We start from the raw sequence: 23,320 nt of genomic DNA on the forward strand, positions 1-23,320 counted from the left end.
AATATAAAAAAAATAAATTAGAAAGATTCGGTTCTTGATCTAGAATCGAGAATCGAACTGTACCCGTCGATTCTCAATACAATACCCGTTCGGGTATTTAACTTAACAAGAACTGTCGGGTTCGGTTCGATTCGGTTCGAAAAATTTGCCCAGCCCTAGTGCTGATAGCCTCGTCTGAAACCGCTAAGTACAGTAGTAGTGGTTCTCGTGGTTCAAATTTGGATAGTAGGGGTGCCTATTCTAAGCGCTTCTTCAGTGCTTGGAAGGCTTCTTTGCACTTATCTGTCCATTGAAATTTCTTTCCTTGCTTCAAGACTTTGAAGAAGGGTAGGCTCTTGTCAGTGGCCCTGGAGATGAAGCGACTGAGTGCGGCTATTCGACCATTGAGGTTTTGGACCTCCTTTGGCTTCTGAGGTGACCTCATTTCCAGTAAGGTCTTTATCTTTTCCGGATTCACCTCAATCTCTCTTTGGTTCACAATATATCCCAGAAATTGACCCGAAGCTACCCCAAAGGTGCACTTGAGAGGGTTCAATTTCATTTTATACTTTCTAAGAATCTGAAAGGTCTGGTCGAGGTGACTTACGTGTTCTTTCGTCTGGAGGCTTTTAACTAACATGTCGTCCATGTAGACTTCCATAGTTTTGCCAATGAGTTCTGCAAACATCATCTTAACTAGCCTCTAATATGTAGATTCGATATTTTTCAATCTGAAGGGCATCACCTTATAACAATACAATCCTCTATCTGAGATGAACGATGATGATTGGTCATTAGTCAGAACATAGGTATCTGGTTGTACCCTGAGTATGCATCTATGAAGCTCAAGAGTTCATGTCCAGCGATGGAGTCCACAAGTTGGTCTATCCTTGGGAGAGGGAAGCTATCCTTAGGGCATGCCTTGTTCAAATTTGTGAAGTCTATGCACACCCTCCATTTCCCACTTGGTTTCTTCATGAAGATCGGCTTGGATATCCACTTCGGATAGATGACTTCTCTGATGAAGTTGCTTCAGCTAAGTTTGTTGACTTTTTCTTTGAGCGTCTCATATCGCTTTGAGTTAAGGGCTTATCTTTTCTGTCGATGTAGGGCACAGGAGGAGTTGATGTTAAAATGGTGGCAACTGATCCATGAGTCTATTCCCACCATGTCTTTGTGCTTCCAAGTGAAGACATCCAGGTTCATTTTCAAGAAGTTCATCATTTCTTCTTTCACTTCGAGGGATAATGCTTTTCCAATCTGCAAGACCTGCGTGGGGTCTTTAGGATTGGTGGAGAAAGTTTTCAGTTCTTCGATTGGGGTCGCATTTGGTTCAAACTCCATAATTCGAGGATCTAACTCATCAAGAGGGTGGCCTTCTTTAGGGGCCTCTACCATGTCGACATCTTCCTCCTGTTCAGAGGTTTGACCTTGTTCAGGGGTGTCGATCATTGTGCATCTTCTTGAGAGAAAGTGATTGGGGTCATCATGTTGGCCTCTTGGGAATGATTGACAATGTAAGTAATCATTGGTGGATCCTTTGCTTCCCTTGCGTAGTTCCTCTGGGCGTTCCTGGTGTGCCTCCGATGTAAGGTCCTCCAATGATTGTATCAATTTCCCCGGTGATTTGGCCTCTAGATGGGGCTGAATCCCTATGCCTAGATTCTCCTCTATCCCTTGATTCTCACCTCTGGGGTGACTGGTCTCTATATCGCCTTTCTCCCCTATCTGGGGAGCTGGATCTACGGGGATATTCATCCCTCCTTGAGGAACATGGGTTACTCCAATTCGAGGATCGAGGAGCATCCATACATTCACTGGTGTCGTGTCTGTAAAGCTGGTGAAAGCTGCAGAACCTTGCCCTTTCTAGGTGTCTGTTTGATTGTTCTTTGTGCATTCAGATGGTCCTGCCTTAGTGGGGGCATTCTCGTATGCCAATGTCGGCACTGCATTTAGTGTAGCAGAAGCCAACGCTTGTCCGACGATCTCCACTCTCATCATTTCTACCAGTTCGTCATATGTGGTAGGATTCTTGCTGCGCACATCCCTCCAAAACAAAGTATTCATGTTGAGGCCACCTTTCAAGGCTGAAAGGGCCTCTCTGTCTGTGACTTGCTCGCAGTATGTGATTTCGTCAGTAAATCTGGCGAGGTAGCTTTTCAGCGTCTCTCTAGGGGCCTGCTTCATATCTCGCAGGCATTACACTGGGGCCTCTCCTTCTCTTCGTGGGAGGTACTAATTCAAAAATGCCTTCTTCAAATCTGGCCAACTCCTAATGCTCAGAGGAGGCAGTCTGCTGTACCACACTTCGACAGCTTCGGCAAGGGTTAGATGGAAGGCCCTGCATTTCAATGCAGGTGAGGCTCATCTGTGTCATGTACTTGATGAGGTGCTTTTTCGGGTCCTCATTTTCCTCATACTTAGAGATTTTAGAGTGCATGAAATTCTCAGGCATTGGGAAGCTCCGGATCTCCCTTAAGAAAGGGAGGTTGTCATCATCATCATCAATTTCATAAGATCGACATGGCCCTTTGGAGCCTTCATCATCTTGCACATTCTGGGGAGGTGGAGGTGCTCCTCCTCGACTGTCCCAATCGACTAAGTTTCTTCTCTCCTCCCTATTCCTAAGCGGAGGAGGTGCTTGTTCTTGTTCCTACTCTTGTCAAACTGATCTTTGCACGGAGCGGACCCTATTGCTAGGGTTCTGCCCTTTTGGTCGAAGACACTGACATACCTTTGTAGTTCGTATTTTGGAAGGAAGTTCTCTCCTAGCTGTGGTTCTGCTGGTTGGCTCCTCTGTGCATAGGATGTGACATCTACACCCACTTCTCTTTCGAGGTGGTGTTTCCTGCACTGGCTCAAATGGCCTCGGACATGAGATGCAAAAATTTCTTGAGCTAGGTAAGATCCTTGAGGCATCTGGAAGCCCCGACGACCTCGGACCTGCATAAAGAATTCACGCATCGCCACATTATGAGCTGTAATATCTCTCATACTTGCAGCTATTTGAGTCATTCCTTTAGTAAGCATGACTGTTCTTTCACCTCGACGACGCTGGTGATGGGGTCTCTGGTGAGTGACATTATTTCGGAGCACCTCTTCTTCAGAGGCGTCTCTAAACCCAGGATTTGCATCCTCATTACTAGCACTCATCTTGTCTACTCCTTTTTCAAGGGTGTTAAGAACTTAGATTGCAGGTTGACTTTGTTCTTTTTCAAGAACATGCCTTTTTCAGGATAAGTTGATGGTTTTTCGATCGTTTTTCCAGTGGAAAATGTGGAACTTTTGGATGAAAATTTTTCCACAGACGGCGCCAATTTATTAACCTCGCGAATTGGACCCTCCACGTGGCCAATCGATAGCCACTCCACGTAATCTTTCCTGTACACAACAACGCATGGTCAAAAGCACACGACCGGAACCAGCGGGGGTGGCGGCGGTTGCATACTCCGACGGTCAAGTCAATGTCTGGGGATCGGAATAGTGCTCAAGTTATGCAAGAGAGTGGGGAGGAGAATATATATTTTTAGTATAGAGAGCTAAGTTGTGAGAGTTTTATTATCTTTTTCTCTTGCCAAACCTTGGTTATTTATAGACGTCGAGCACCGTTGGATGTGGAACACGTGTATGCATCTGACGGTATGGGTCGTCCGCTCATAGGCGTCAATCAATCGCGTCTAGAGTGAACGAGCAATTAATTCTTTTAAGTTAAGTTGACACAAAGTTGATACGTCACATCAACTAGACCAATGGAGACATCATATCAATTAATCCTTGGAGGTAGAGATGATCCTGACACAAATCTTTCTGAAAGTCGCAGCGAAGGGATCTGTTAAGGGAGCAACTCGGAGTGCCTAATGCTTCGGCGTTAAGGGGCACTTTGGTTGTCTTAGTGGATCTATTCTGCGCCTCGCAACCCATCAAGTTGGAGGTCGTCAGAAGTTGGCGTCACTTCGAAACTACTTCGGATGGACACGTGGCACTTCGAGGAGTGGTGTGCCTGATGTTCCGAAGTGGTTCAGTTAGGGGGCGTAACACATAACTCAAAACAAATTGAACAAGATAGCACAATCAACTAGATTTTAATCATTTCTCTTCCTTGATATCATCACATATTATCGAATCTGTTTTAAAGAACATGTTATAATAGTTCAAACTAAATATAATTCAATGGAGCCTGATGGAATTCAATTATGCAAAACCAGAATTTTCAAATATTTAGAAAGTGAAATCGTCAATTTTGATTTTAATTATGGAACCGTTTGATTCGGTTTCATTCGATTTCCAACTATAAATTAATTTTTTTTAACATTTACAACAACACTACATTAATCCAGTTAATGGTATGTTCAATCTTAGCTTTTACAATAACACTATATTAATACATACAAAATAATATAGTTCAATCTAAAAATATATCAATTACAATTTTTATAATAAGATCTATTTATCAGTGTATACAAATTACCTTGATCAAAGTGGAGAAAATTCAATAAATAAGGTAAAAAATGGTAAGATGAAGGGAGGCACAGTAGCTTACCTTCGATTATTTGAGAAACGATAGAATGATTGAGAAAAACTTAAGTCATTCAATTTTGATTCTCTGAAATTTGAATTATAAAGTTAGGTCTGAGCTCAAAACAGAAAAATAATATTTTGGGCTCAATTAATTAGTTGATAAATGAAACAGAGAAATGATATTTTTTTTGCTCAATTAATTAGTTGGCAAATGAAATAGGAAAAAATTAAAATAATTTGGCTTGTTTAAATAAAAAAAATTGGAAGATTCGATTCTTCGATTCTTATTCTTGATATAGAATAGAGGATAGAATCAAACCTATCGGTTCCATTAGGATATTTAATTCAAGAAACCCACACGGTTCATGTTCGATTAAATTTGAGACTTTTCTCCAATCTTAATTTTAAAGCAGTGCTTGCCCCATCGGCAAAGCATTGATGCAAAATGCATTGAAAAGGCAAAAAGCACACAAGCAGAAATATTACTAAGAAATTGAGATTAAATTCAACAATTAATTTTAGGATTAAACTACTTGCACACATAAAGTGTACATCTTGATTGACACTTCCCTTTGTGCCAAAAATTTGGTAGTTGATTAGTAAATGTGTTGTCAATATTGTTGACGTCCAAAAAATCAGCTTGGGCATATTTTTATCTAAGAAGGAAAGCTTATGAATATTCAATAGTGACTTCGAAGATAATAGGCTAAGCTGTCACCAGGCCAACTGAGATCAACTTTACCCATGAGCTCCACCGAGGTAGGTCGGCTCATCCCCAGGTCAGCTCTATGGAGGCAGGTCAGCTCATCTCGATGTTAGCTCTGCACATGAGCTCTACTAAGTTAGGTCAGCATCGAGGTCAGCTCTATGCATGAGCTCTACCATGGCAGCTCAACTCGACCTATAGTCATGCAGAAACATCATCATTACAATTCTGGACACGTGTCTATTAAATGATGTCATAATCACCGGGACGACCATTCCCAAAGCGATAAGTGGAACCTATGACATCAACACCTCATTTTCAGCCAATAAGAAATCAGCAATGATTACTAGGTGTCAGGTAATCATGACCCAGGTCATGATGACTTGTTCGACCGACCTCTGCAGCCAATTAGCATCCTTGAATTAGGATATGGCACACATTTCTTGGTCGGTACTGTAGCTGATGTGACGTGGGAATGCCAAGTTGCCTGATTAGAGGCCTATAAATAGAGGCCAATGGTATTCCTCAAGGAGAGAGACTTCTAACATCCTTCATTTGCTTCAATCAATGTAAGCATTCTCATTCTCTCACTATCCATGCAGTCAAAATTACCCACCAGCTCGACCTCATTATGAGCCGTTCATACCGACCTCAAAGAGCCAATCAATAGTCAATGAAAGCATTGTAGATATCTTATTTTTGGAGGCCGATTGGCTGTTTTGAGAACGTATAAACATGACTAAATGGTTGCCCAATTGGAGGAGGGAATGACATACAATACAGATTCTACAAGTTTTCTCTATTTTTTTACTATTTCATTATTTTTACCTCCATCAAATCACCTATTAAGTTGGCTTAAGATTAGTCTTACAAATTTTGACATCAACAAATATCAATTTACCAAAATCCGTCAACTCACATGGGTGTAAACTAATGTGTCAATCTTTATGTACATGTAGTTCCTTAATTTTAATCACACAAGGGGTTGAACAAAACTCTCGAACCGAATATTTGATTTGATTCTAAGAGCATGTTTGGCCGTGTTTAAATTGTACTTTTATGAAAATTAAGTTAAGACGTGTTTTTTAAGGAAAAAAAATTATGCTAAGAGAGTTAATTTTGAAAATCATGCTTGGTAAAATGAGTAACTTATAAAGAGTTTGCAACCAACCTGCATGCATTGTACCAATAAATGAAATGGAAAATTTCAAGAGTAAGAGTTTAAGAATTATCTATTTCAAAACTAAGAAACAAAATTTAAAAATTCAAAAAATGGATATTAATTAAAAATATTAATGTCACAATTCTAAACAATTTGATCACAATTATTGAATTAATAGATCACAAATTATTTCTAGATCACAGATCAGAAAAATTATAGGTCACGAATTATTTTTTATCACAGATAAAAAAAATTATAGTTTACAATTTATTTATCGGTCATGAAATCACAAATTTTATAAATTATAACTTATTTAATGGTCATATATCATCAAATCAATTGGCCACAAGTAATTTATCGATCACACTTAATAAATTGTGGTCACAAATCACAATAACATTTTATAAATCTCATATTATTCATCGATCACAAATTAACTAATTTATTGGCCATAATCTATCAAATAATTGGTCACAAATTATTTATTGGTCACATATTAACCAATTTATTGATTAAAATCAACCAAATAATTGGTCACAAACACTCCCCTATCCCGATCTCATCCCACGCTACCCCACTCTACTTCCTCCACCACTCCACAATCACAATCCCCATTTAAAAAATTCCCAAATTTGTCTCCAGGCACCACCATCACATGTGTCAACAAAAACCATTGTCGCCATAGTCTATATCAACAAAAAGCCATCGCCAGCACTGCCTGTATCAACAAAATCATCGCCACCACTACCGGATCAAACAACGCCATTATCAGATCCACCGTCGATCCAACAAAAGTCACCTCCACTGCCAGATCCACAACCATTGCCACCAAAAAAAAAAAAAAAAAAAAAAAATCACCACCAAAATTTGTAGATCGCCGCCACTACCCATAGACACAACCCAACACGATTTTGGCAACCTCCAAGGTGATTCTCCCAAGAACTCACAGGGTCTTGCTCATCACATATTGGGGCACATAGTCCTCGAGGTAATACACCCGAGGAGTGGCGATTTGCATCTTCGTGATCTGGTTGGTAGTGTCCTCGGGCATCCTTTTGATATACGGGGTTCGTGAGTCCTCGAGATATTCTCTTCATACCGAACCTCCCTTTGTCAAGCCCATAAGAAGTCTTACCTTTTAAAGACTTTAATATGATTCAAACACCTCAACCCAGGACTTTTACGTCCACAGAACTTTATGTCAACAATAGCATCATTGGTCATGCAATTATATTACAATAAAATGCTCCTCTCAAGTATGACTCTATTGGATAAGAACATCCAACTAATTCAATCCTACTAGGAGTATACTACCTACCTCTATAAATACATGACTCAAGTCCATTATTCGGGTACGTTTCACTATTTTTCCAGTTTATAGCTTCACGCATAAATTTCCTTTCCGACTTAAGCATTGGAGGGGCGACGAACACATACCTCGTTGCCTTTGTTTCAGGTACCGAAAGACTCAGTTCGTGCTCTTTCTCAGTCCTCAAGTTCGGGAGGTCTACCAAGTATGATTTTTGGTAGCATCAGATGCATTACCGCCACCACCAATACAAACCCACAACACAACACACTCCACCAGAGGCGACGAATCTCATATGACTACAGGGATGAAGTTGTAGCAACAGCAACACATTGCTCGATCTGCGATGATAGTGATAGGAGCATAGATTGTTGCCGATGGCGGTGCTCAATGAGGTAGAAAGGAGGGGTAGGGTAGAGAGAGATATAGAGTAGATTGAAAATGAGGAAGGAAGTGAATATTAGGGTTTGGGATGTGAGCATATATTTAATTGATTTTTATAATATTATTATTTAATATTAAAAATTGTATTATTATCTGATTTTTGTATATATAAACTATAATCTGATTTTTGAAATGAAATATTTAAAAGTCCATGTAATAAAAATATCAATGATCACAATTAATTTTGGTTACATTCTTCCGTGTAAAAGGTCTATTCAACAATATCCGAAGAAGAATTGGCAATAGCAACAACCATATTCATTAACGCTCAACCAGAAATTACTCAAGATTGAAGTAGTGGTCTCCAAAGCACAAAGGAGGTGTGTGAATTATACTCAATCCGTTCTATAAGATGCTTGGCTTCTCTTTTCGTGTATCTCAAATTATAAATCATTTTTCTCATTGAAAGTACAGATATTTTTTAGTTTTTTAATATATCCCCATTTAATATATTATATTATCAACAAATATAAATTGTTTGTATTTAAACAATTATTTAATGTGGGAGTGTGTTAAAAAAATAGAAGAAAATTTATATTTCCATCTATATTAATTACATTTTTTTTAATCTGTATGAAAATAGAATCAACAGTATAATTATGAGATGCGGCAGTATTGCACAACTTATGCATTAAATATTTGCATGTGAAAATTAATTTGTTCAAATACTGATTTCTTGATCCTTAACCTATAACCAATGTCACATGTTGGTCCCAACTCGTAGACGGAACAAAGGGCGATATCCATGCCCAGTTCAAATTATGAGAATGTCAACTAAGAGTCTATTTGATAAAGCTCTTGTTTTTGCTTCTGCCTTTCGTAAAAACTTTAAAAAAAAAATTACTTTAGATCAACTTTTTCTAAAAACTCTTCTAGTTAAAAAAATCATTTCAAGAAAATTTATTCAAACAAGTTCAAAATATCTTTTTTATTTTCAAAATCAAATTTTATATTTTTAAAACGAGCCTAAATTGGCCGATGTTGGTCCTGAGGCTCTTGGTGCACAGTTTGCATTAAGAGAGCTCATGCCGTTCTAAGTCCTCAACCTTTCATCGTTCTTGCAATAGTCCCGTGGACAATTTCTATGCCACGCTCAAGTTGATAAGAGTGCCATATGAATTGGCTCATGCACGTAAACTCACTGTGTCGGCAATCATGAACGTAATAAAGTCGTTGTGCTTAGATACTCAATATGGTCTTTGACAAAACATTCATCACTTGTACATATTTTGACACAATCTATGTTGATATACTCATTGTTTGGCATGTTTTGCACAAAATACATATGATCATATACTTGTAAATGTTCGACATGCTCTCATCATGAGTAACCTAGTTGGGCGAAACAAGATAATTATTCAGATTGTAATCACTAAATTTTTATAAGTACATTTCAACCTTCCATATACTTGTACAATTTTGCATCTATATCGTCAACATATATTATGGCTTCGTTTGGTGGGGATTTTTCATCACAAAAAATTAATTTTTTGACCGTTATCTCATTATTTTAGCCGTCATTTTTTAGTTCTTCACTCATTGTGGCCCTCATTTTTCTCCTAACGGTCAAAAAATCAATTCTCAAAATCCCTACCAAACCGGCACTTAACTTCAAGAAGTTCGTCAATAAATCAAACCAACCGACAATCAAGAAACAAATCATCAAAGCACAATACAACCATATTATACCAGAAAGTTCAATAATAATAATAACAAAATTTTAATCAAAACAAAAACAAGAAATATTTAATTATTATAATCTATAGAGACCTAAAAATTATACCCTATAGTTGACCATTATCAATTCATCTACGTCCGTGGCTTGATCTTGGCTCTTAGAGGATTCTTCATCACCACTGTAAACTCCAGTTTCTCACTGAAATCCACTTTGCTATTTTCTGGGTAAGCGGACCATTCGAATTCTTGAACCATTCTTGCAATCATCAAATGCACATGAACTGTAGCCATGTTTAGCCCTGGACAAATTCTCCTCCCAATCCCAAAGGGAATCATTTTCACTCCGGTAACTCCGGTGATATCAGCATCTTCCCGTCCGGTGAAGAATCTGTCAGGGTCGAACTTTTCCGGGTTGGACCAGATCTTCGGATCCTCCGAAATACCCGGCAAGAAAAACTCCACATTTGTGTCTGTCGGAATATCGTAGCCCCCTAACTTAGCTTGCTCAGTTACTGCATGAGTCAAGGAAAAGTAAGTAGGAGGGTGTTTACGCATCAATTCCTTCACCACTGCGATTAAATATGGCATTTTCTCTACATCCTTTTCATCAACTTTTCGATCACCTACTGTTGATTTGATCTCATCATATAATCTTGATTGAATCAAGGGATTTTCGATTATTCTTCCTATGGCCCATTCGATTGCCGTGCCTGTTGTATCGGTCCCTCCATTCACGAACTCGGAGCAAAGCGTGACAATTTCAGGGTTTGAAGGTGAAGATTCTCTGCCCTCAATCTTTAAATCGAAAAGGGTGTCTACATATGAAAATGAAGCAGCAGTTGGATCAGATCCAGGGTTTTTAATTGCATTTCGACGCTTTTCGATCAAAGGGACTAAAGTTTCAATCTGTTCTTTTCTAACTTCGTGAACTCTTTTTCTTTGTTTGGAGAAAAATGGGCTTAGAATTGGAAGATAATCATCCAATCTTGGATCAAGAACAATGAGGACAGTTTTCATCATCTGATCGATTGTATCAACCATTTTTTGATCCATTTCTACACCAAAACACATGGCTAAAAGTATGTAGAAAGCAGCGAATCGGGCGTTTTTCAGCACTGAAACAATACCGCTCTCAGCTTCAGCCTCGGCCTTCAGCCTCTCGATCAGTTTATCCATTGCAGTCTCTCGGGCTCGCCGGAATTCTCTGAGTTTACTTGCACTGAGCGCGTTTTGCACCATGTTCCGCCGCAAGGACCGCCACACCGGGCCGTACAAGGCGGCGTTTACTGTAAACTTATTGCAGCTGAAAATGGTTCTCGTCGGGTTTTCTCTCGGCCGGGAGGCGAAAATCTGACCCTTATCAATCAATGCTTCATAGGCTAAATCTGCACTGCTGATTATAATCATGGTTCTTGTGCCCATTTTGAGTGTCAAAATTTGGCCATATTTAGGTATAAGTACTTCCCTTGTGTACTCAAAAAATGGCTTGCCGGAACGTGCAAATTGTAATAGGTTTCCCACCACCGGCCATCCTGGCGGCCCCGGCGGCAGGCGGAGGTTTTTGTTCATGGATTTACGGGTAAACAAGAAGATTATGCCCGATAGAATAAATGCGAAGGCTGTGAAAATGATGTGATAGTAAGGAGAAAGCGGAGAAGATGAAAGGGAATTCTCCATTGTTTGAACTTTGGGGATAATGATGAAAGGAAAGTTGCAGAGAGTTGTTTATGAATGAAAAATTGCTTGAAATTACAGGTAAGGTTCAATTAAAGCTATTGAAGCTGTCAACAAAACAAAAAGTGTTTAATGCACTTCTCTAGAATCCAGGGTGGATACAGGGGAAAAATTTTATAATTGTTCTATATGTACAACCAAAATTGACAATCCTGATTGACAATTAGACACATAGGAGGGGGTCCACTTTGAATAAAAAATCGTGGGTCCCACTCTTATGATTACATTGTAAATCGGGGATTGTCAATCTCAGTTGTATAAAAAGAATAATTTAAATTTTTAACCCCACATGATCAAACTGCATCACATTTTAACTACGTTCCTAATTTTTATTTATTATCACATTTGTGTCCCGAAATTTTTTCATCGCGTCATATCTTTAATATTTCATTAGTTAGTCTATTTTATCTATAATTACATTTTTTATGCAAAAATGTTGTTAGTGTACATTAAAATGAGAGAATAATAAGGACAAATAAGTCTTTTCACTCTCTATTAATCGAAAATTTTAGATGAAAACAATTGTCAGATTCGAGCGTGCTAATGATTGAAATGTTGAGAATAAGAATGCAATGAAAAATATTGAAGACATAAGTTCATACAATTCGAAAGGAGTACAGTTCATAGTGTGTATATATTTAACCTTATTTTACATCAGTTACTAACCTTTATTTATTTTAATTTGATTGCTCGATTTGGTTTCAATTTCAGCATTCCGACTGTAACCTGTGACTGGAACGAATTTCTAGTCCGATGTGGTAGATGGAATGCATAACTTGGTAGTATTTGTTTGATACTAAGTAGCCAATTTACCAAGCAGATTGAAAGAGGACTATACAAACACAACTTTAATGTTCTTTTTTTGGATAAAAGTCATCTTGGATTAGTAAGAAATTGTATGGGGTTTTGACTTGATTCCGTAATTGTAGATTCATGACAAAGCTAAGTTCAATGAAAGACATAACCATCTCAAACTATCAAATTTTGTCGATTATCGAAAATGGCTAGTTTAACATCAAACAAGCATTAAGTCGTGCATAACCTGTTGTTTGTTTAATACTAAACATTTATTGGTCAAGCTTTGAAATTGGATTATACAAAGGCTACTTCTCGATTCTTTTGTTTATAAGAATAGCCCATCTTAATTGAGAGACATTTTTTTATTTACATCTCTCTCTCTCTCTCTCTCTCTCTCTCTCACATATTAAATTTGGAGGTGAAAAGTTAGAGAAAATTGACACACAGCTCTAACATTTATATGTAACCCGATCCGTCCCGAATCACCCTAATGGACCCTAAACGTAATATGCGCTGATGATAGATGCTGACTAGACGTCAAATCTATCACCAAGGTTAACTATGAATTATTTAAAAAAATACAACAAAATCAAATGTTTATGTAAAATATAATGCGATGGGCCCAAAATATTTACTTCTTGCTTCATCAATATGAGTTATAATATTCAACATATCGTGTGGTACTCATTCTGAAATAGTTAGGCTCTTCCAACTAAAAAGAATCAATTTCCACCTGTAGAAAAATTACGGGAAAATATATGAGTTGATAGCTCGGTGAGTGGAGAAGTTCGAAAATAATTATGTCTTTTCAATTTTACATTTTTATCGAAAATCGAGCTCATTATCATTGAATAACTCGCAAAATAACATCATATAATTATATCCAAAATGTGATACATTCACATAACATGGTAAAATAGCATCTCAAGTCATGAAATGAATATAAGCTGGTAATCATGCTATAATCTCGTCACATCAAATATACTGAAAAATTCACCAAAAATGTACCATCTGACTAAAATCTGTAATCCGCCCTTCGGGTTAAGAACTTTCGTCACGAGTCTTTGGCTCCTCAGTGAACTATATGTACACGGTCGAGATCCCTTCATCCTCGGTCCAAGACCCCTCAGTGTAGTATAGAACACGGCCAAAGCCCCCCGGTGAACTAGAAGAAATATATAATCATGGGTACTTTTCTAGTCGATCTCAAAATCACATCTCATATTCCAATTCACAAATATTTTCATATTTAATCTTTGAATTCCACAAATATCAGAATGAATGAATATTTCCAAAATAATCTTGTAATCAAACATATAAATGCACATAATGTATTGGTATAATTAATTTATCAATACTTGAAAATATTTAGGGTTTTTCCACTCACATAACTATGTACGCCAAAATAACCGGATTGGTAAGCTGTTCCAATATCTGTATCATCGCCTGAAATATGATATAATTTTTAAATCAATAATTAATTAGTTTAAGTAATTTCAATAATTAAATAGGCGATACCTAAATTTAATCATTTCACGTTTAAGTGATTTCTAAAGTTTCTTTAATTACTAAAATTAATTTTTTTTTTACTTTACTCAATTTCATAGTTTATTATACTTAGCCCCTTCAATAAAATTTAATTTAATCTAACAATCTAACAACTATAAAATCAAACATGACTTTTTAATGAATAACTTTTTACTTACCTTTCAAAATTGAGGAATTCAAACTTAATACTAAAAATCACTTATTTTTAAACCACCTTGTCGAAATTTTCTATTTTTCTTCTTCTTCTTCTTCTTCCTTTTTTTTCTTTCTTCCCTCTTTTCTCTTTCTTTTCTTTCTCCTTTTTCTTCATCTTTCTCTTTTTTTTCCTTGCTTCCACCCTTTCCAACTCTCGCTCTCTCTTTTATCACATGAGAAATAGATATTAATTCACATGCCACCCGTCCAACTCTCCCTCACTTGTGTGTATGTGTCATAAGTAAAAAAATGGGATATTAGTTAATAACTTGCCACTTGTACTCCCCAAACCCATTTTTACAATGGAAGTCCCTCTTCTTCAAATAAATATAATATTTAGTCAGTCAACTTCCATTAATAGAGTAAATCCTCAAAATTAAATTTCATCCATTTTAAACCTTTAAATATTGTCAATTTGTAAAATAAACTCCCAAAAATAATTTGGTCAATTCAAGTCCCACTAAAATGATTTACTTCATTTAAGTCCTTATTTGACTTTGACTTTCACTAGTCAAATATTTGACTTTGAATAAATAGTATTGACCTTTGACTAATACGAAATGGGATGTAACAATCTTACTCCGTTCAAAGAATTTCGTCCTCAAAATTCATTCGGCTAGAATTCAAACCAATAAATATGTAGTGTACAGATTTAATCTTCCATAATGCCTCATCCTGAATGATTTTTCCAATCCACTTTGATAACTTATTTTCCAACTTTTGTCTCACTAACTATGTATCTCAGTTCCATTTAAATAGCAACCCATGCGTTGATAACATATCTTCTGATCTTTTCTTCATATTCTATTAAAAGAAATTGCACAATGTACTTTAGTTATGTAATTCCCTATATCATCCAAAGATAGATACTCAAACTCCACCATATAAATCACTATCTTATCCATATATAGTTTATTAACGTATCTCATGAACTAACTATATTAATTGAAAATAATCTTGTAACTTTTGTCGATCTATCATCAATAATCTAAATATCATTTTGTCTCCATTCTGTGTATTTAGAACTTCAAATGAAAATTATTTGAGGGTAACCTCTTCCATTCTAAATTAATAATATCTGCAAAAATTCAATTATTCATGATTTTCTAAAATTTCAGTTATACCCAACAACAATTGAAATAGCTTAATATGATATTCTTTTCCTTTAATTCTATATCACCCAATAATAATATATACGCAACTTCAAGTTCGACTCTTTTGAATAAAAATATACCTTAAACTCTTGTAATCGATAAGTATTGTCCTCTCCCACCATGTGATAACATCATAATTCTTAAATTCAACTCCAATATAATCAACTATAAATCATGTTTTAATCATGCCTCTTCAATAATCTACCGTATAATCCATAATTCATCATTTTACTTCAAAACATATTTTAAACCTTAACATAATCCATTATCATAAATCAAACCCTCATCAACTATATATACAAGAGTAAATATTTCCTCATAATTTTATCTAATGGCAAAACTTTTATATTTCTAAACCCACACAATTTTGGTACTCTTTCTTCCTATGAAGAGACAATTATAACATTTAATCTATGATAATTCTATATTCTTATTCCATATAAAGAGGCTACTAGCCTAGCACCAATGCATAAGCTTTCTTGTATATCGCAGGGAAACATTCAATTAAGATTATAACCTAAAGATATCGTTCCACAATTAAATAAAATTTAAATTTGATGAGCGTTTTAGACATTAAACTACCCACATATCATCCATATATCCTACAACGTATAGATCTCGAGAATAATGTAATACTTTATCCGCGAAATTCAAAAATACATTAAAAAATAACTCGAAATTTACTCCACTAAAACTTTATTAAATTCAACTTAACTTCAAATTTGGCTCAAAGCTTTCAAATTGTATATATAATATAACATGATAATCTAACAAATGATCTTGGCAAAACCAATTAACTTAATAACCCAAATATATCATCTCATTATTTTGCTATAGAACAACCATAACATTCATTTACTTGTTATTCACCATATCATGTAATGATCATATAACCTTGTCATTTATTATCATATCGTATAGCCTAAAATATTTAATTATATCAATTTTCCCTAACATCACAAAATAATAACCATTTTTTTTTTTTACACACATCAATATACCACCAAGATTTCTTATATTAATTTTTCAATCTCAATAAACTCCAACTCTAGCATTCTCTAATCCTTCTCTCTCTTTTTTTTCTTCACATAAACATACCTAAATGCACATATCCAAGTGATTCTATTTCTTGAGCAACATATTATCCCATAAAAGTGGCTACAAATCACCACAAATTTTTTATAACAATAATGACCATTTCGCCTCAAAAATAATTAACATTCCTCACTGATTGTCACCAATCACACATCATATCATTTTCCTGTATTTATCGTGCAAGTTATAACTAAAAATTGTCCTGTGTATACAAAAAAAAAATCATGTAGTTCTACATATAAGTTGATAATTAAGTGGCCGTAACATTTGTAACTTCGAATGCCCCGCAAAATCATCACAATCTTTTCAAATCTTAATAAGTTACATACACACATAGTTCCAACCCAACAACTAATAACATTTCCAACTATCGGATTATTGCAACTATCATACTTACATACTATTCATTTCTAAATCTATTAAAAATATATTTTTCTATTATTTTTGGTTCCATAAATTCAAGCTATAGAGCTTGTGATTTCTACCACCACGATATGTAATCATATCCACTGAACAGGTACAAACCATAAAAATTTTCAAAATCATGCTCTGATACCACTCTAACACGACCCGTCGCGAATCACCTTAATGGACCCGAAACGTGACGTGCGCTGATGATAGATGCTAACTAGATGTCAAATCTATTACCAATGCTAACTATGAACTATTTCAAAAAATGCAACAAAATCAAATGTTTGTGTAAAATATAATGCGATGAGCCCAGAATATTTATTTCGTACTTCATCAATATGAGTTATAACACTCAACATATCGTGTGGCGCTCATTCTGAAATCATTAGGCTCTTCCAGCTAAAAAGAATCAATTTCCACCTGTAGAAAAATTACAGAAAAATATATGAGTTGATAGCTCAATGAATGGAAAAGTTCGAAAATAATTATGTCTTTTCAATTTTACATTTTTATCGAAAATCGAGCTTATTATCATTGAATAACTCGCAGGATAACATCATATAATTATAGTCAAAACGTGATACATTCACATAACGTGGTAAAATAGCATCTCAAGTCATGATATGAATATAAGCTGGTAATCATGCTATAATCTCATCACATCAAATGTACTGAAAAATCCACAAAAAATGTACCCTCTGACTAAAATCTGTAATCCGCCCCTCGGGCTAAAAACTTTCGCCACGGGCCTTTGGCTCCTCCGTGAACGATAGCGGGTCTCAAGACCTCTGATAATCAATTCTAGAACACGGCTAAGGCCCCTCAATAAACTATATGTACACGGTCCAAGACCCCTCAGTGTAGTATAGAACACGGCTAAGGTCCTTCAATGAACTAGAAGAAATATATAATCACGGGTACTTTTCTGATCGATCTCAAAAACACATCTCATATTCCAATTCAGAAATATTTTCATATCTAATCTTTGAATTCCACAAATATCAGAATGAATGAATATTTTCAAAATAATCATGTAATCGAACATATAAATGCACATAATATATTGGTATAATTAATTTATCAATACTTGAAAATATTTAAGATTTTTCCACTCACGGAACAATGTACACAAAATAATCGGATTGGTAAGCTGTTCCGATATCTGTATCGCCGTCTAAATTATGATATAATTTTTAAATCAATAAGTAATTAGTTTAAGTAATTTTAATAATTAAATAGGCGATACCCAAATTTTATCATTTCAAGTTTAAGTGATTTCTAAAGTTTCTTTAATCACTAAAATTAATTTTTCTTTTACTTTATTTTATTTCATAGTTTATTATACTTAATCCCTTCAATAAAATTTATTTAATCTAACAATCTAACAACTATAAAATCAAACATAACATTTTTATAAGTAACTTTTTACTTACATTTCAAAATTGAGGAATTCAAGCTTAATAGTAGAAATCACTTATTTTTAAACCACCTTGTCGAAATTTCATATTTTTTTTCTTCTTCTTCTTCCTTTTTTTTCCCCCTCTTTTCTCTTTCTTTTCGTTCTCCTTTTTCTTCCTCTCTCTCTCTTTTTTTCCTTGCTTCTACCCTCTCTCTCTCTCTCTCTCTCTCTCTTATATCACATGAGAAATGGATATCAATTCACATGCGACCCGTCCAGCTCTCCCTCACTTGTGTGTATGTGTCAAAAGTAAAAAAATGGGATATTAGTTTATAACTTGCCACTTGTACTTCTCAAACCCATTTTTACGATGGAAGTCACTCTTCTTCAATTAAATATAATATTTAGTCAGTCAACTTCCATTAATAGAAAAGTAAATCCTTACAATTAAATTTCATCTATCTTAAACCTTTAAATATTGTCAATTTGTAAAATAAACTCCCAAAAATAATTTGAACAATTCAAGTCCCACTAAAATTATTTACTAAAATGATTTACTTCATTTAAGTCCTTATTTGACTTTGATTTTGACTAGTCAAACATTTGACTTTGAATAAATAGTATTGACCTTTGACTAATACGAAATGGGTATATCCACGACAACTAAAACTCTAAAAGGAGGTGTTTACTTCTAATTATGACCCGACTATTATAGGAAAATTTTCTTGATTTTTTGTTTTTAAATTATGGATATATCTCATATTCCCCCTTTCACGGCCTTCAATTTTATTTTATTGTTGAGAGTGTCGCTAATTTATTATTTTTTAATATGCCCCGATTTAATGCTATGAAATACTTTTATTTAAATAGTTATTTGATGTAAGGATGTATTAGAAAAAATGTAAGTAAAATTTATATTTCTAACTTTATTAATTATATTTTTTAATTTGTATAGAAATGAAAGCAAGCGCATTTTTATGAAATGACTTTATAAAAAATAAAAATAGAAAGAAATTAAAGCCCCCAAACAAACTCTTCAAGCGAGTTGCACTGAAATTATAATTTCCGTATAATGTAAAATCTCAATCAAACATTAATTTTAATCATACATTCACACTTACTATCCACACACTTGTAGAATTTATTACTGTTCTTCATTATAAATAATTCGTTATAATTTATCCTGGACAAGCTTATTTAGAATGAGTCCCTGATTGACACGATAATTGAGGTCAACTTGGAAGTCATATGTGGTCGTATCACGTTCATGTTTGAACGAATAGCTTAATTTATTAGTACATTCAGCCCTTGTTTGATCCTCATTAAATTAAATTACATTATATTTCATTTCTCTCTATCCTATTTTCAACCACACAATTTTTCATAAAATAATATTACACGTAAATCGAAAATTTTTCCTTCTTTTTCAACCATTCATTTTTCTAAAAAATACTATTCCCCCATTTTCATTTTCAGGTAATGGGGATCAAACAGGGGCTCAGTAAATATCGCGATAAAGCTAAATTCCCAGCATATATATTCTGAAAGTTTTAGTATTTTTCCTATTTTGAAAAGAGAAGTTTTATTAATTTCTATAACTTTATATAGATATAAAAGGGCCAATTTATCGAGAAAACATTTGTAACAATGTCTATAGTTTTCGAATATAGAATAAATGTGTCTATAATATTGAGTCATTTTAAGTTTGGTCTCTCAAAATATTTTAAGTGACACCTATTCCATTACACTTCGTATATATTTATTGATTAGTTAAACATTTCAATTTAAATCTAAAGTAAATGCATATCTGCCATAGAGTTTGTTTTAATAAAATGTTATTTCACTTTTTTCAGCAAAATATAATACAAATGAACTCTCTTAGGATTGTGTATCCAAATATGTTTTAAGCTTATATATAGAAGATCTCATATAAAGTAGGTCTAAAGTCTAAATTTTTCAAGGTTGATCATTATCGACCCTACTTTCACATGAATTATACTAGCCACATACGTTAGAACGTTGAGATAATTTTACACCAAAGAAAAAGAAAGAAAAGTTGAGATACAAACTCCAATGAAAAGCACGAGAAATTAAGGTAAAAATTTAGGGCTGTGTCTTGTGTACAGAAAGAGTGACAGTCCCCTCACATGAGGGGGCCCCACGATCAGCATGAGGTCCCCTCATAAGCTTATATAGCCCTGTATGAGCATAATAACCCAAGAATTTAATGTAATAGGTAAGGAGAGCATAGTTGGTTGGATGTTAGCAAAAAGGTTTGCAAACATTTGCTAATTCCTCGACACTTCGACATTGCATCATGTTTTTGTCCCTTTACGGTGCTCCTATTTAATGTGGTACTGTTAATAAAAGGGGAAATAATTTAAAAGGCTATAGAATTTTCCATATTTTTCTTTTATTTATTTTATTATCTACACAGGTTTCGACGACAGCAATGCATTTAAGTTTGGACCAACTGCGTTGAAGATTGAAGTGAACGGTTAGGAACTGTGCCCCGAAGAAAAAATTCAATTGAATTAATTCCGAACTATAATTTTACGATTTTATATAAATTAAATTGCAGTTTATAGTTGTTGAATATAGTTTACAAAAAAGTTTGTAATATTAATAAAGTGGATATTATTTAACGGCTACAGAATTTTTAGAGTTTTTTCTTTTCGGTTTTATTTATATTTATAAATAACATTGCAACCCTTATTCTAATATGTAAGCTTAGGCTCATATGGACCGCATAGCGCAGTGGATTAGCGCGTTTGACTTCGGATCAAAAGGTCGTGGGTTCGACTCCCACTGTGGTCGTTTCCTTTTTTCCTTCCGATTAATAACAAATTTCATTCCGCTGCCATTAGGACTAACGTTCAACATGCCTCAACTACCAACCACAAATTGTGTTTTTAGTCATAGTAAAATAGAAGAGGTTCTCATACAGATATATTTTTCCCTTTCTTATAGTTATGTAAAAGTTAGTTTAATTTACTGTTTTCACATTTTATGAAAATGACATTTCTTGAGGACAAAAATAGAGAGAAAAAAGCATATTTAATCACAAAGTCCTTGTTTGAGCCTCATTATGGAAGAAAAATGTATTTTGAAATATTGATTTTTTTGTAAAATGTATGGTTAAAGAATTAGAAAAAAAAATTCGATTTACACGTTTATTAGAGAATGTGGTTGAAAAATGAACTTTTGAAAAGATGGAGCTCAAACACGGCTAATTTTCACTAAAATTATCATTTTAATTGACATGAGGAAAGAAAGTTCATCTTTCTAACAAGGGTGACATCTTTATATTGTTGTTTCCTATTTCCATTCAAGTTGCATACTTTTTTATCCATGTTATTTTCATGAGTAATGTTTTTTTAGCCCCAATAGGTTTGTAACCCCAATTTAGGCAACGTTGGATGATATGTTAAATAAAAGATAAAATAACTACATAGCATTACTCTATTTCTACCATTTCTTTTCTCTATTCACTACATTCTTTTTCCCTAAGATGTTACACCTATACTCGTTCTTTCTCATTGCATTCCTGCTATACTTGCCTTAGAAAGAGGGGACTCGCTCCAAAACAAGACCAATGAGGAACCTCAAAGGCATAACCTCGAATTAACCAAACCTTTCTGCACAGCTTTAATCACATAGCAAAGCAAGAAGTAATGCTTATCACATGTCATTCCAAACATGAGGAAGAGGCTAAAGGTGCCCCCACTTTAAGTTAGGACATAATTAACTTCAAGTGAAAAACTCAATTGAAAGAGATACTGAAACTCAATTCATTAAATCGTATACAAATAACTCAAGAATTCAATAGTATATTGAACAATTAGTTGAGAGACTCATAAAGTGTTCTCAACAGCTGGAAAGATAAAATATTCAAATACTTCTTAAAAAACATGAAATGAGTGGGGAAAATAGATTTTGGAATGTGAAAACCTTTCTAGAAGGGATAAAAATTTGTTTGAACATTTTTTGTTAAGAATGTATTTTGGAATAGTAGATTAATGAAGAATGTGTGGCTAAAAAAGAGGGATCGGGTGAAATATTATTTTATTTGAAGAATATGTGGTTAAAAAAAAGAGAGAAAAAGATATATTTTGAAAATAATAGAGATTAAACAAGGGCTAAACGTAGACATTATTTTACTTTGACATAGCAACAATTTTTTCTTCTTCAAATTTGCCATTTATTAATAGACTAGAAATAAAACAAGGAAGAAAACTCGTTGGTGACGAAACATAGCACCATATGCAAGATTTGTTGTACCTTCGCCAATAAAAAATAAAAGAAAAAGGAAAGAAAAAGAGGGAAAGCTACTATAGTTTCTCATTTTCCCCAATTCGACTGTTTAAATCAGAAGCAATTTGAAATCAATGTTAGGGTTCATAGCCCTCTCCTCCCCATCCCAACCCATACGAAATCCATTAATATCAAGACTTCCCTCCTACGTTCTTCCCATCCGCAACCTCAAATTCCATCTCCGAAACCCAAATCCTAAAAAATTATTCTTTGCCTCGGCACAAAACGGCAATGAAAATGATAATGGACTAACATCAGAAAGTAACATCGAAACCGGCGGCCGAGTTAATGACGAAAAGGGGAAGGAGAATAATGGACGGCCGAGATTGAATCTAAAATGGGTGGATTTGTTGCTCGACCCTGATCCGGATAACCTTGTGGCTGTCGGATTGACTGGTCTGCTGACCTGGGCCAGTGTTCAGGTTCTGTGGCAGCTGTTCATCGTATCAATAGCCATATTGCTTGCTGCTCTCAAATATACACTTGTTGCTGCTCTTCTAATCTTTATTCTCATCACTCTCCTCTGATTAAATTTAGTATTCGTTTTGATTTTTGGTCGAACTGTATGCATATCCGAATTTTGCATAGTGTGTTTGAATCCTGTATACTAATTTTCGACGTGAAAAATGTATTTTTCATGAATCTCTGTAGAGCACTTGAATGTTCAGAAATTATGTTATAGTCCGGTGTCATAAAATTTGCAATTTAGTATTATAATGAATTATGAGGGAATTGGTGGTTCTAGTGGCCTTAAATATTGAGCATTTCTGTAACAATGTCTCGATCTTTATAGTTTTCAGCGACTATGGAGACATCCGAGTTGTAAAACTTCAATCTTGATAAGTTAGTTTGGAACTAAGGATCCGTTTGATTACAA

The 23,320-nt window shown here is 34.7% G+C and overlaps 2 protein-coding genes and 1 non-coding gene across 3 annotated transcripts; 2 read left to right on the top strand and 1 right to left on the bottom strand.

Annotated features, from left to right (window-relative positions):
- Positions 1 to 9,777: 9,777 nt before the first annotated feature.
- LOC111378346 (cytochrome P450 77A2-like) lies at positions 9,778 to 11,506 on the bottom strand. The gene has a single exon (XM_023001563.1). It carries the CDS (start codon positions 11,470 to 11,472, stop codon positions 9,928 to 9,930), a length of 1,545 nt encoding a protein of 514 aa, XP_022857331.1. The 5' UTR covers positions 11,473 to 11,506; the 3' UTR covers positions 9,778 to 9,927.
- A 9,366-nt stretch (positions 11,507 to 20,872) lies between these two features.
- On the top strand, positions 20,873 to 20,946 carry TRNAR-UCG. Its single transcript has one exon. It is a non-coding gene; the product is annotated as a tRNA-Arg (tRNA).
- A 1,509-nt stretch (positions 20,947 to 22,455) lies between these two features.
- On the top strand, positions 22,456 to 23,200 carry LOC111378424. Its single transcript, XM_023001643.1, has one exon. The coding sequence runs from the start codon at positions 22,518 to 22,520 to the stop codon at positions 22,968 to 22,970; it is 453 nt and encodes a 150-aa protein (XP_022857411.1). The 5' UTR covers positions 22,456 to 22,517; the 3' UTR covers positions 22,971 to 23,200.
- The last annotated feature ends 120 nt before the right edge of the window (positions 23,201 to 23,320 follow it).

This window comes from Olea europaea, chromosome 1, assembly GCF_002742605.1.
Source record: "Olea europaea var. sylvestris chromosome 1, O_europaea_v1, whole genome shotgun sequence".
Lineage (NCBI taxonomy): Eukaryota > Viridiplantae > Streptophyta > Magnoliopsida > Lamiales > Oleaceae > Olea > Olea europaea.